Genomic DNA, 14902 nt, shown 5'->3' on the forward strand with positions numbered 1-14902 from the left:
AAACATGGTACTGACATTGTTCATGAATGTGTTATATTTTTCCATTCATGTCATGAGCATTATAAACATCTTTCCAGTTCATATCTGTACTCAGATTTAGCAGTCTTGATAATCTGCTTAGAATTTACATCTAAAACAAGGAGCTGCATGTCATGATCTGATAGTCCATTTATAACTAGTTTTATGATATGATTTTGTTCCTTTGATTTGTCTATAAAAATATATTATTGAGGATTTAGTGATCCTAGTTGGAAAGTTTACAGTGTGAGTTAGATTAAAAGACAACATTACTAACTGCAGTGAATGTTTGCTGGAAGATTGCATTAGAAAATCTGTATTAAAGTCACCAGCAATCAAAATTTCTTTGTTTCTTTCTGTTAAATAACCCAAAAGAGCTTCTAGATGATCTAAGAATAGATTATAATTTCCTGCAGGTGCTCGGTAAATAGTTATTATTATATAGGATCTGTTATGGAACTCTACTTCTGTTGCACATGCTTCTAGATGCTGCTCTAAACAGAATTTTTTAATGTCAATGTTCTTGAATTTATGGCAGATTTTGATAAATGTGGCAACTCCTCCTCCATCCATATCTACTCTGCAGAAGTAGGAAGCTAGCTTAAATCCTGAAATGTCTAACATATCTATATCAGTGGTCACTTGATGTTCAGAGAGGCAGATTATGTCAATTTGGTTAGATGAATTCATTTCATCGATACAAATGAGTAGTTCATCAACTTTATTTCTAAGTCCCGGAATGTTCTGGTGTAATAAAGATAACTGATACTGCATACTAATGGGATTGTAACTGCTTTGGCAATTATAAAATGGCAGTTTCTGATTACTTTCTGTTAAACACTGTTTAAATGGAGGCTGTATGATAAAATCTGAAACCTTCCAATTATCTTCAGAATTAGCCTACGTACTGAAGCTGCAGCATATGTTTTTGTCTATTTACACTTGGCTGTCCAATGACACATGCAGTCCAGACAGTTAAGACCTCAGAGATATTTACTGGTTGATAAAGTAGTTTACATCAACTTTTTTCCAGCTGGCTGATAAATAGACTTAGTGATCAAATGTGTGTAACCTGCCAATATAATTCCCTACAAATGGAACACCACTATAGAAAAGTCTTTGAGAGCCAATCCAAATGAGGGCCACAGTGTGCGATTTGTCCAAACTGAAACTGGCATCACAGTTAACCAAGTCGTTCACCAGGCTGATTTCAACTGTATCCCAGTTGACTACTCTTGTTCCTATATTTGCTTCAGTTGGTCCGGTCAACACTTCCTTTGTCTTCCTATCTGTCCAACTTGTGTGTAGCCACTGTTTTGTTATCTTTCCCTTGACCACTCATTTAACATAGCCAAACAATCTCAAATGGGCCCTTGTCACCTTTTATTTTCAAGGACGTGTACAGTCCAGTTCCTTCCCTGATTTTTTAATTTTTTACCTATTCTTCCTAGTTTTCTGAACCATAATTCATAAAACTTTCATTTCTGCAGCTGGCAGTCTGTTACTGGCCAGTTTGGTTGTTCTGCAGGTCTTTAGGCCAGACATTGTTATGGGGATAAGATACATGATGATGATGATGATGATGATGAGGAGGAGGAGGAGGAGGAGGAGGAGGAGGAGGATGAGGAGGAGGATCTGTTTCAATTTTACGGGGACTCATTTGTTCCGAAGTAGATTCCAAACTTGATGACAGAACCCAGTTGATTTATTAGTTCGGTTATTGATCTCATGCTGTATTTTGTTATTGCACAAAATGATGACCCAAGGTATATTTGTACTGGTCTAGCATAAATATTTTTGGTGCATCACAGTAGACACCTTCAAAGGCAGTGATGAAGGATTAGAAAGTAACAATTTTTTTTTTTTCTTCCTCGGTACTGCAGCTGGAACGCTGAAATTTCTCAACAATATAGTTTGAAGTTGGTACTACAGAGGGCATTTAGTTTTCATGTGCAGCTCTAGTAAGAGAAGCTTTAACTATGAAACAAATATGGCATCCATGTGACTGTCGTCAACATGGGAAGAGCAGCAAAGTGTAGTCTGATGTAAGGGCATAAACTATGTGAAATTCAGAGGGAAACATGTGACAAGTACGGGGACAACTATTGTCCATAGCAAAGTCTCCAGGTGGTGTGCATTGTTCCTAGAGGGTCATGTAAACCTTAAGAGATTTGCCATACTCCGGGTGGCCAGGAATAGCTGCAGCCCTGAAGAATTTTGGAGCCATTGAGGCAGGCATTTTGAATGACCGGCAGATGCAACTGCGAATCTTACTGCAGCAGTTCAACATTTCCTATGGTGTGGTGTACAATACTGTTCATGACACTGAAATTTTGTAAAGTTAGTGCTCGCTGTGTGCCTAAGAATCTGACAAGCAACCAAAAGGGCCAGTGAATGATAAGCTCGGGTCACTTAACGTATCATGTCGCAGGACGTGAGTTTCTGAAAGGAATCATCACTAGGGACGAGTTGTGGGCATACCACTACACGCTTCAGCCGGCCGCTGTGGCTGAACAGTTCTAGGTGCTTCAGTCCGGGACCACGCGCCTGCTACAGTCACAGGTTCGAATCCTGCCTCGGGCATGGATGTGTGTGATGTCCTTAGGTTAGTTAGGTTTAAGTAGTTTCCAAGTCTAGAGGACTGATGACCTCAGATGTTAAGTCCCATAGTGCTTAGAGCCATTTGAACCCCTACATGCTTCAAACCAAGCAGACCTCTATAGAGTGGAAACATGACGGTTCCCTAGTACGAAAAAAATTCAGAGAGACTCAGTCTACTAGAAAAGTGCTTGTGTCAGCGTTCTGGGATATGCAGGGTGTGTTATTGGTGAACTCTGCTGTACACTGGACCACTGTAAATGCTGCAGCCTAGATTAAAACTTAGGTTGCGTTACGTCCTGCATGACAAACACCACAACATTAATGCTGATGGTATCAAACTTGTTTGTGACAATGCTTGCGCCCACGTTGTCCAGACCTTGCACTGTTGGACGTTCATCTGTTTGGTCCCATGACTATACTCCAACCAAACTGACTTCTACGAACATGGTATATTGAAACTTGTACCACGACAGAAGAAATATGTTGTGAACACTGGTGACCATGAAGGAAAGTAAGTAATGGATGTAAGTTAATTTGTGATTTTTTTTTTTGTTATCTACTAAACTTTTAGGTAACAAAATTATTGTGTGTTACTTTCCAACCTTGCCTCATAAGTGTGTGTGTGTGTGTGTGTGTGTGTGTGTGTGTGTGTGTGTGTGTGTGTGTGTGTGTGTGTGTTTTTTTTTGGGGGGTGGGGTATAGGGGTGTTTACCAGAAGTTGAGGGGTGTCTCCCATCAAGATCAGCCGTGGTGAGCTTCTGTAAGCAGTGTGACAGGTCTGCAGTGGTGGTGGCCGCATGCTCGCCCAGAATGTCTGGCAGCGCGTTACGCCGGCCAGTGCGCCCGGACGTCAGGAACTCCTGCACCGGGTCACCTGCCTGCTCCATCACCGACAGCATCTTCACGACTGCAACACACCGAGACGTCATCATTAAAATACAATCTAATATACACAACAGTAAACGAAAAGTAATTAAAACAGCTGTTCGTGGAAACTGTAGCCAACGTGTTCTGACGACCTCCTAAGAATTGTTTAAACTTAAACGCGTTGTTTTCAGTTGGTCAACCAAACACGTGACGTTGCTAACCTTCTTGCAAAGAAGATACAGTACTTGGGTTGCAGTCTACCTCGGAATATACCACTCATGATGTACAGATAACTGTACAGATGGATACCCAAGTCACATAAATCACGAAAGTAGACAATTATTAGCACCGGATTAAAGAATTTTGGCCTGTTCCGTCTCGGTAAGGCCAACTTTCCCGGGGGCATCCTGTCTTCGTCGATTTACCGGTTTGTACAGCCAAACTGTTTTGGCTATCCTAGATTCAGGCATGCACAGTAATTGCTGTAACCTGTTTTTCATTATTATGAACTCCCAGTTCTTCTCTTAGGTAATTATTCTCAGCGTACCACACTTTATATACACTCCTGGAAATTGAAATAAGAACACCGTGAATTCATTGTCCCAGGAAGGGGAAACTTTATTGACACATTCCTGGGGTCAGATACAACACATGATCACACTGACAGAACCACAGGCAACAGAGCATGCACAATGTCGACACTAGTACAGTGTATATCCACATTTCGCAGCAATGCAGGCTGCTATTCTCCCATGGAGACGATCGTAGAGATGCTGGATGTAGTCCTGTGGAACGGCTTGCCATGCCATTTCCACCTGGCGCCTCAGTTGGACCAGCGTTCGTGCTGGACGTGCAGACCGCGTGAGACGACGCTTCATACAGTCCCAAACATGCTCAATGGGGGACAGATCCGGAGATCTTGCTGGCCAGGTTAGTTGACTTACACCTTCTAGAGCACGTTGGGTGGCACGGGATACATGCGGACGTGCATTGTCCTGTTGGAACAGCAAGTTCCCTTGCCGGTCTAGGAATGGTAGAACGATGGGTTCGATGACGGTTTGGATGTACCGTGCACTATTCAGTGTCCCCTCGACGATCACCAGTGGTGTACGGCCAGTGTAGGAGATCGCTCCCCACACCATGATGCCGGGTGTTGGCCCTGTGTGCCTCGGTCGTATGCAGTCCTGATTGTGGCGCTCACCTGCACGGCGCCAAACACGCATACGACCATCATTGACACCAAGGCAGAAGCGACTCTCATCGCTGAAGACGACACGTCTCCATTCGTCCCTCCATTCACGCCTGTCGCGACACCACTGGAGGCGGGCTGCACGATGTTGGGGCGTGAGCGGAAGACGGCCTAACGGTGTGCGGGACCGTAGCCCAGCTTCATGGAGACGGTTGCGAATGGTCCTCGCCGATACCCCAGGAGCAACAGTGTCCCTAATTTGCTGGGAAGTGGCGGTGCGGTCCCCTACGGCACTGCGTAGGATCCTACGGTCTTGGCGTGAATCCGTGCGTCGCTGCGGTCCGGTCCCAGGTCGACGGGCACGTGCACCTTCCGCCGACCACTGGCGACAACATCGATGTACTGTGGAGACCTCACGCCCCACGTGTTGAGCAATTCGGCGGTACGTCCACCCGGCCTCCCGCATGCCCACTATACGCCCTCGCTCAAAGTCCGTCAACTGCACATACGGTTCACGTCCACGCTGTCGCGGCATGCTACCAGTGTTAAAGACTGCGATGGAGCTCCGTATGCCACGGCAAACTGGCTGACACTGACGGCGGCGGTGCACAAATGCTGCGCAGCTAGCGCCATTCGACGGCCAACACCGCGGTTCCTGGTGTGTCCGCTGTGCCGTGCGTGTGATCATTGCTTGTACAGCCCTCTCGCAGTGTCCGGAGCAAGTATGGTGGGTCTGACACACCGGTGTCAATGTGTTCTTTTTTCCATTTCCAGGAATGTAGTTATTTCGGTTCTCATTCGAAAAGTACTTCCACGTACTTAATTCATCGTCATTCAAAACAAACGGTAACAACACTACGCGAACTATAAAATGTGTTGCAGTTGGTAAGTGCTTTTTTTGTTTTTTTTTTATTTTTACATCGCAGGTTGTGAATGGAAATCCAGTAAATTAACGTATCTTTACTTCGGTGTTGCGTTATCATGATTTCACTTCTGACAGATATCATGCGTTCACTGGCTGTATCTCTGAAACGGTTGAATGATCTGTTCATATGCGGATAAAAGCTCTCCTCTCTCAAGGAAATTTATTATGTGAGAAGTTGCTCATGAATTCTGGGGCAAACCGACGTTAAGATTATTCGTCTAATTTTGCGGGTCTGTTCTTTTACCCTTGTTATATAAGGTAACCACCCGAAATTTTATTTATTTATTCTTTACAGTTGCTGGGGACTTTTCCGCTAGGCGAGATGTTCGCGATAAATGCAAACCTTATGGGACAATGCCAAGGAGTACTCTCTGTAAAACCGAACTGCCACTCCATTTGAACCTGTCGTTCCATTTGTTTTCAACTCAAGATATCAAGTTATGTTGCTGGCCCGATCTGCCAGTTACGGTAGTCAATGTACAGAACGAAAGTCATGTCACGTACATCTTAGGTAACTGTTGCTGAGAATGTGACCTCAGTTCTGTCTGAAACTCTGTCGTGGAAGGTCTGTCCGTGAACAATAATTGTCTGCCACAGGAAGGTAATTTATTTAAGTGGGATTATTCTCTGACAATTTGGCTAATTCACAGATAGAAACACAAGTTAGCAACAGACTGCGTAAGAGAGTAAGAAGTCCTTCGTTGACCGCGAAAGGTGGAATATCATCTCAACTCAGGCCCCTACACTATCCACAAATTGAAAAAATTAATAGAGCGCCACGACTACTTTCATTTATTAGCAACTACACACGATTCTAATTTCCACAGACCGTTAACTGAAATGGGAGTGAGGAAAAAGTGGAAAACAAAAGTTGAATAACTGCACAAGAGACTATCGGTCTGCGAAATCGAGCACACTCGTGGTCAAAATGAAGACACGTCAATGTAGACTTCTGAGAATGAAAATTACTCGCAGAATGCCCCATTAATTTATGGCGGTTGAGCTCCGTGGTTGCTGATCGGATTACTGGAAGAAATGTAGCAACTAGCCAATTTTTTCTGTAGCGTTTCTATCCTTTCCCCATCCTCAACTTTGGTAATACATTTATATCTTCGGTGAGGAGAGGACACCACCACCTCCTCAGATGTACTGCGCAAGGAAAAACGTGTACCCAGATATGCAGTATTCCCTAAGTAGTATTGAGATCCGAGGGAGAGACGGACGTGACAAAACTGTTCCATGTATTGTGCAAGATACACTTAAAGACGAAATACCCTTAAGAGTTCAAATTGATGTATTACATCAGTTTGAACTCTGAGGGTATTTCGTCTGGCTGCCTGTCTTGCACATCAGATGTGAACATTACCCAAATATTAATCTAATAAGTCATACTTGCAAAAGACTGACAAATTATTTGTAGAAGAACGGAAAAACTGGTAGAAGCAAAGCTCGGGTAACACCAGTTTGGGTTCCAGAAAAACGTCGGAACAAGCGAGGCAATACTGACCTTTAGAAGATAGGTTAAAGAAAGGCAGACAAACGTTTATAACATATGGAGAATTAGAGAAAGCTTTTGAGAATTTTGGAAACTTCTTGGCTTGATTATGAAATCAATAGCTTTAAGGAATAGTCACTGGAGTACACTCTTGAAATTCTGGGGGGAGCAGGGATCAATACAAGAAGCGAAACGTTGTCTACAACTTTAAGTATAATGGTGAGTAATCGAATTATATCAGGCAATGCTGAGGGAATTTGATTAGTAAATGAGGCAATCAAAGTAGTACACGAGTTTTATTAATTGAGCAGCAAGGTAACTGACGATCACCGAGTAGAAGGGATTCAAAATGCAGATGCAGACCGACGATAGCAAGAAAAGCATTTCTGAAGTGAGATTTCTTAACATCGAACATAAATTCAACTGTTGGGTGTCTTTCCTGTAAGTACTTGTTCGGAGTGTAGCGTTGTGCGGAAGTGAAATGTAGACGATAAGTAGTTCAGACAAGAAGAGAAAGAAAGCTTTTTGAAATGTGGAACTACAGAAGAACGCCAAAGATTTGATGGGTAAATCGGTTAACTAATTGGGCACTGAATCGAACTGGGGAGAAATGAAATTTATGGCATTACTTTAATAAAAGCAATGTTCGATTCGTAGATCACATCTTGAGGAGTCAAGGTATGATCAGTTTGGTAATGGATGCAAGTTAGGGTTTACAAATTGTGAAGAAAACCAAGGCTTGACTACGACTGGCAGGATCAAATGGATATAGGATACAGTAGTTGCGCAGAGATGGAGATGCTTGCAAAGGATATATTAGCGTGAAGAGCTGTATCAAACCAGTCTTCGGACTGAGCACCGCAGCAACAACCAACATGAAGCAATCGTTTAGGTAATCAAACTTTTATCACACACTAGACTGCACGCGGGTGAGTGGCTAAATATCTTTCTCCTGTCGACCATTAGGTGCTTAAAAAACACCGTATATCGAATAAAGGAGGTGCTCTGTGTTCTCTAGCAGTAGAACCTACCACGCTGATATGTTGGTGCCAACTGCTAGAGAACAGTGAAGAGTCAGTGCCGGCAGATCTTGTACGAGAGCCATACCGACGGATTTGAGGCAATAATGAAATTTCTCTATTTCCTGACAGAGTGCTTTCTTCAAGTTATTCTTTCCATGGCACCCTCTGAAGCAAACCACCTTACGCTTCGCGAAGGGTACCCAAAACGAATTTCGACAGGTGCAGTAGCTTCTAGGGAGCCAACCAATGTGTGCTGATGTTTTCTTTCGCTTTTGGGAGAAGAAACAGATTATACGATGCAAAATATGGCCTATACTTATCCGGATTACTCGGAAAACGTTTTAAGCTCGTCTGTGGACATCTGTGTTGTCATTGTGGAACATTAACTTATGCAGGGTCGTTGTTGGGTTTAACCTTCAAATCACGTATTCAGTTTTATCAATCTGTGGTTACTGAACTGACTCCTCAGATGTGATTATGGCGATATGACCGCCTGCAGTTTAATCTCTAGATGAAACTGGTACATTCATTTTTTAGACGCCAAATATTTAACATGACAGGGAAAAACAAGCAAGTATAACAAATACGTAGCCTTCCACGACCTGCGTCAGTTTCACTGACGTCACTGGTCTGTAGTCTTATGAAACCGGTAGCGACGTAATTTGCACACCCCGAGGGAAACACTGAAGAAGGCCGCTGTAACAAGGCCTAAACGTCGGTTATAGCAGTATTTTATACGATGCCGCAGCAGTAAAAACAGAAGAAATTTAATAAAGTGTCAAGGATCTATCTGCTGACAATTCGAAGCGTCGAATATTATTTTCCCGTATTGACACTATGGAATCCAGAGTGTGCATATTTTTCTTAAATGAAGCCTCTCGTGTAAGAATTTTGTGACCACCACCGACCGCATTCCAAGATCACATCCGAATGACCATCCAGATGAAATTCACGTCGCCTTTAACCATCTCGAACCACAAAGCATTTCCTTCGCTAGCTGTTGTTGCGCCAGAACAGACTTTCATCGTCCAGAGAAGTTTCTCAGTATCTTAATCCGTTGAATCAACGTGCGTCCGTTCCAGAGGAAATGTTACGTTCAGTAGCTCGAGACGATGATTCACAGTCAAACACACTTTGAAACGTCAAAATTAAAATGGGAAAAAGGTATTGATGGTAGCGTTCCCTTCAAAGGGTGAATACGGCGTGGAATACTTACATGAGTGAATACTCTGAAAGATAGTTAAATGTGTGAATACGGCGTGGAAAAATTCGAAGTCCATCCTACAAGGATTATTCTCGCACACTGTTTGAACTTCGAGAAAAAGAAAGTTGACTGAGCACGAGGACGGAAGTGCTACAATAGTTATTCATATTGAATTACACACTAATACGGCGTGAAGTCGAGCGTCGGCACGCCAGCCAGGAACGATGGAGAAGAGCTGGCTGTAACCCCTCTGAAGGACGACAACGCGACAGCAGCGGCCCCTGTGTGAAGAGGACAAAGGCGCCGCGACCGACTGGCGACGCCCAAGTTGAATAGCACCTTCCAGGCTAGCGATTTGGATAGAAGCGTCAACGCCCGTTACTTCGCTTGTACACTATGTAGCGCAGACTAGGAATTGTTTATACTGAAGAAGATTCATTATGTTGTAGTTACAAAGAGAGATTAATAGCATTACGAGTCAACACTAGCAGACAACCTAAGTAAATGTGAAGAAATGGTGGGAGACTAATATCAATCACAACTGGTCTCGAATTAAGGTTCAAATGGTTCAAATGGCTCTGAGCACTATGGGACTCAACATATGTGGTCATAAGTCCCCTAGAACTTAGAACTACTTAAACCTAACTAACCTAAGGACATCACACACATTCATGCCCGAGGCAGGATTCGAACCTGCGACCGTAGCAGTCGCGCGGTTCCTGACTTTTTTTATTCTTTTTTTTTTAACGTATAGACTTTTATTTTTGAGCGCGTAGAACCGATAGACCACCGCGGCCGGCTTGAATTAAGGAAACGGTAAACAGTGTAACCTCTGGAATTTTAGGCAAACGGAAGAGGTTAGATAAGGTGTGACAACCAAGCGTGCCATCTAAAAACTGAAGATAGAGAGAGAGAGAGAGAGAGAGAGAGAGAGAGAGAGAGAGAGAGAGAGAGAGGGGGGGCGGGGGGGTGGAGAGAGAGGGGGGTGGAGAGAGAGAGGGGGGTGGAGAGAGAGGGGGGGGTGGAGAGAGAGAGGGGGGTGGAGAGAGAGAGAGGGGGGTGGAGAGAGAGAGAGGGGGGTGGAGAGAGAGAGGGGGGGTGGAGAGAGAGAGGGGGGGTGGAGAGAGAGAGAGAGAGAGAGAGAGAGAGAGAGGGGGGGGGAGAGAGAGAGAGAGGGGGGGAGAGAGAGAGAGAGATAGAGAGGGGGGGGAGAGAGAGAGAGATAGAGAGGGGGGGAGAGAGAGAGAGGGGGGGGGAGAGAGAGAGAGAGAGAGAGAGGAGAGAGAGAGAGAGAGAGAGAGATGGGGGGTGGAGAGAGGGGGGGAGAGAGAGAGAGAGAGAGAGAGAGAGAGAGAGATGGGGGGTGGAGAGAGGGGGGGGAGAGAGAGAGAGAGAGAGAGAGAGGGGGGGGGGGTGGAGAGAGAGAGAGAGAGAGAGAGAGAGAGAGAGAGAGAGAGAGAGAGAGAGAGAGAGATGGGGGGGAGACAGAGACAGAGAGAGAGAGAGAGAGAGAGAGAGAGAGAGAGAGAGAGATGGGGGAGAGAGAGAGAGATGGGGGGGGTGAGAGAGGGGGGGGAGAGAGAGAGAGGGGGGGGAGAGAGAGAGAGAGAGAGAGAGAGATGGGGGGGAAGAGAGAGATGGGGGGGAGAGAGAGATGGGGGGGAGAGAGAGATGGGGGGGAGAGAGAGATGGGGGGGGGGAGAGAGAGATGGGGGGGAGAGAGAGATGGGGGGGGGAGAGAGAGATGGGGGGGAGAGAGAGATGGGGGGGAGAGAGAGATGGGGGGGAGAGAGAGATGGGGGAGAGAGAGATGGGGGGGAGAGAGAGATGGGGGGGAGAGAGAGATGGGGGGGAGAGGGGGAGAGAGAGATGGGGGGGAGAGAGAGATGGGGGGGGAGAGAGAGAGAGATGGGGGGGGAGAGAGAGAGAGAGAGAGAGAGAGAGAGAGAGAGAGAGCGAGAGAGAGAGATATATATGCTCAGGCATAGTATACCTATTATATTACATAAGTGAATATATATATATATATAAATATATATATATATATATATATATATATATAGTGAGGCTACAGTGAAGATCTCTAGCTCTTTAAATAAGTGTCCTGCAGGATGATCTCCGGCAATTATTCTGATTACACGCTTTTGTGCAAGGAACACTCTTTTACTCAATGATGAGTTACCCCAGAATATGATGCCATATGAAAGCAGAGAATGAAAATAGCTAATTTACTGAGATGTATATCGCCAAAATTTGCAATGACCCTAATAGAATAAGTAGCTGAACTCAAACGTTTCAGAAGATCCTCAATGTGTTTTTTCCAGTTGAACCCCTCATCAATGCCTACACCTAGAAATTTTGAATATTCTACCTTAGCTACCGATTTCTGATCGAAGTCTATATTTATTTAATGAGGTCATTCCATTTACTGTGTGGAACTGTATATACCGTGTTTTGTCAAAGTTTAATGAGAGCCCATTTGCAGAGAACCACTTAATGATTTTCTGAAAAACATCGTTTACAATTTCACCAGTTAATTCTTGCCTGTCGGGTGTGATAGCTATATTTGTATCATCGCAAAAAGTGCCAGTTTTGCATCTTCGTGAATATACACTCCTGGAAATTGAAATAAGAACACCGTGAATTCATTGTCCCAGGAAGGGGAAACTTTATTGACACATTCCTGGGGTCAGATATATCACATGATCACACTGACAGAACCACAGGCACATAGACACAGGCAACAGAGCATGCACAATGTCGGCACTAGTACAGTGTATATCCACCTTTCGCAGCAATGCAGGCATTCTCCCATGGAGACGATCGTAGAGATGCTGGATGTAGTCCTGTGGAACGGCTTGCCATGCCATTTCCACCTGGCGCCTCAGTTGGACCAGCGTTCGTGCTGGACGTGCAGACCGCGTGAGACGACGCTTCATCCAGTCCCAAACATGCTCAATGGGGGACAGATCCGGAGATCTTGCTGGCCAGGGTAGTTGACTTACACCTTCTAGAGCACGTTGGGTGGCACGGGATACATGCGGACGTGCATTGTCCTGTTGGAACAGCAAGTTCCCTTGCCGGTCTAGTGGAATTTCAATTGTATCAAATGGTGTGGATAAGGCCTCTTCCATTAACTGCCTTGCTTCTTCTAATGAACATTTAGATCCTATTTTATCTACAACATTTAAAAATGATTATTCAAGATGTTTTCGACTTCCGGCTTCTTGTATATCAAGTTTCCATTCGCTTTGATGGTGATGCTGTCATCCTGTACTCTTGGTTGTCCTGTCTCCCTTGTAATAATATTCCAAATTGTTTTGATTTTGTTATCAGAGGTATTAATCTCAGACATGATGCACATGCTTCTGGACTTTTTAATAACCTTTCTTAATGTAGCACAATAGTTTTTTTTAATATTTGGATGTTTCTGGTTCATTACTCTTTCTTGTTGTTAGATACAGTTCCATTTTGTGGTTACAAGATTTTTTTTGTTCCTTTAGTAAGCCAAGGTTTTTTGCATAGTTTCTTATAATTAGATTTAACTACTTTCTTGGGGAAACAGTTTTCAAATTTTCTTAGAAGTGTATCATGAAATAAGTTATATTTTAAATTAGCATTGGGTTCCTTGTACACCTCATCCCAGTCTAACTGCTGAAGATTTTCTCTGAAATTTCTAATTGTTGAGTCATTAACTGAACGCGCAACTTTGGAGGGTAGTTTTGAATTACTGAATGGAGCTATGTCATATACTGTAACTAGCTGAGCATCATGAGCAGAAAGCCCATTATGTTTTTAAACCTATCTTGGTCTATAAAAGTGTTATCTATCAATGTGCTGCTGTCCTTTACTACCCGAGTAGGAAAATTAATGTCAAATTGAAAGAACCGAGCAAGACCTCCAGGTCATTCTTCCTATTACACTCTTTCAGTGAATCAACATTGAAGTCCTCACAAATAATAATTTGCTTTCCCCTATCTGACAGATAGCAAAACAAGGAATCATCGTTTTCCAGAAATAAATGAAAGTTTCCTGAAGGGGACCCATATACTGTTACAATTATAAAAGAGCCCTCCTTCAGCTTAAATTGACAGGCACATGCTTCTATATGTTGCTCTAGACAAAACTTTTTTGTATCTAAGCTTTCTACAAAGTGATAACTTTTGACATATGTGGCAACTCCTCCTCTCACCTTATTCTCTCTACTCATATGTGCAGCTAGTTTATAACCACTGATATTTACCTTTTCCATATCAGACACAATGTGATGCTCAGACAGGCATAGTACATCTATTACATTATCATATTCAATGTCATCGAAAACCAAGAGCTCATCCACTTTATTCTTCAATACCGGAATATTTTGGTGAAAAATGCTAACATTTTTTACTTTACTTTCCTGCGAATCTACTTTTTTCTTTAATCCACCAATATTTTGGTTAAAATAGCTGACGAAGTCGCTTTTAAAAGAATACACACATTTAAATGTCTGAGTATTTTTAGGAGCATAAAAGGATGGAAATTGAGATTATGACAACGACCGCAGCGGCAAACAGCGCATAACCTCTGGCGGGAAGGGCCGCACAATCCGTGACATGGCGCCTCAAACCACGCGGCCACGCCGCGCGGCATAACTATTAGTCTTCGAGAGAAAGATAAAGGAACGTATTTGACCCAAAGAGGGACCCCGCCAGTCACAGGAATGGAGGTCATTAAAAAATTATGACTGGCTGATCTACACTCACAAATTGATACTGGCCGAAGGATGAAGGAAAGAATGGTGTGGGCTGGGCATCTAATTAGGATGGAACAGGAAGGACTACTGCGAGTAGCCCTCTCAGGATCCGTGGAGGGCGCGGCAATCAAGGAGGAGGAGGAGGAGGAGGAGGAGGAGGAGGAGGAGAAGAAGAAGAAGCTTTCTGCTGTTGAATATCCTGGACTAACTTTCGAAACACTCCTACGACACTAATGGAGTGAGAGCATATGATTGATAGTCAGAAATGGTTCAAATGGCTCTGAGTACTATGGGACTCAGAACCACTTAAACCTAACTAATCTAAGGACATCACACACATCCATGCCCGAGGCAGGATTCGAACCTGCGACCGTAGCGGTCGCGCTGTTCCAGACTGTAGCGCCTAGAACCGCTCAGCCACTCCTGCCGACGATTGATAGTCGTCCGTTGGTTTTGATGTTATTCGAGAAGAGTAGCCTATCGACCAACACCGGTCCGCTCGATCACCATCTCCAACGCAATCACGACCATCTCCTGCACAGCAGCAACAGTAACACAATCACTCCACAAGAACTCGTCAGTCACGTGCACATACGACACTTGACGAGCAAACTGCCGTAATGTTGGCGTTAAGTATATAAGCTTACACATGCTTGTGCGTCACGCGGCTCTAATGCAAAAGCGTGTTAAGTAGCGTATCATTCAACAGTCATTGGTAAGAAAATGTGGCCACGGACCTAGTCAGTGTGGCAGGCGTTGGTCCATCAAATTTGGTGTTGTCACTGGGGGCACGTAGCAAAAATTAGTCGCTTTTTTAAAGACCCGTCATCGTGGGGAACTTTCTCT

At 44.1% G+C, this 14902-nt stretch overlaps 1 protein-coding gene across 2 annotated transcripts in view; it reads right to left on the reverse strand.

Annotated features, from left to right (window-relative positions):
• The window catches only part of LOC126236099 (uncharacterized), a 363570-nt gene that overhangs the window by 5497 nt on the left and 343171 nt on the right, over positions 1-14902 (reverse strand). For both annotated transcript variants that reach the window (XM_049945168.1, XM_049945169.1), the window contains one exon: positions 3332-3526. In XM_049945168.1, coding sequence (XP_049801125.1) covers positions 3332-3526 — 195 coding nt within the window. The remainder of the gene's footprint in view (positions 1-3331; positions 3527-14902) is intronic.

This window comes from Schistocerca nitens, chromosome 2 (genome assembly GCF_023898315.1).
Source record: "Schistocerca nitens isolate TAMUIC-IGC-003100 chromosome 2, iqSchNite1.1, whole genome shotgun sequence".
In the NCBI taxonomy this organism is placed as follows: Eukaryota; Metazoa; Arthropoda; class Insecta; order Orthoptera; family Acrididae; genus Schistocerca; species Schistocerca nitens.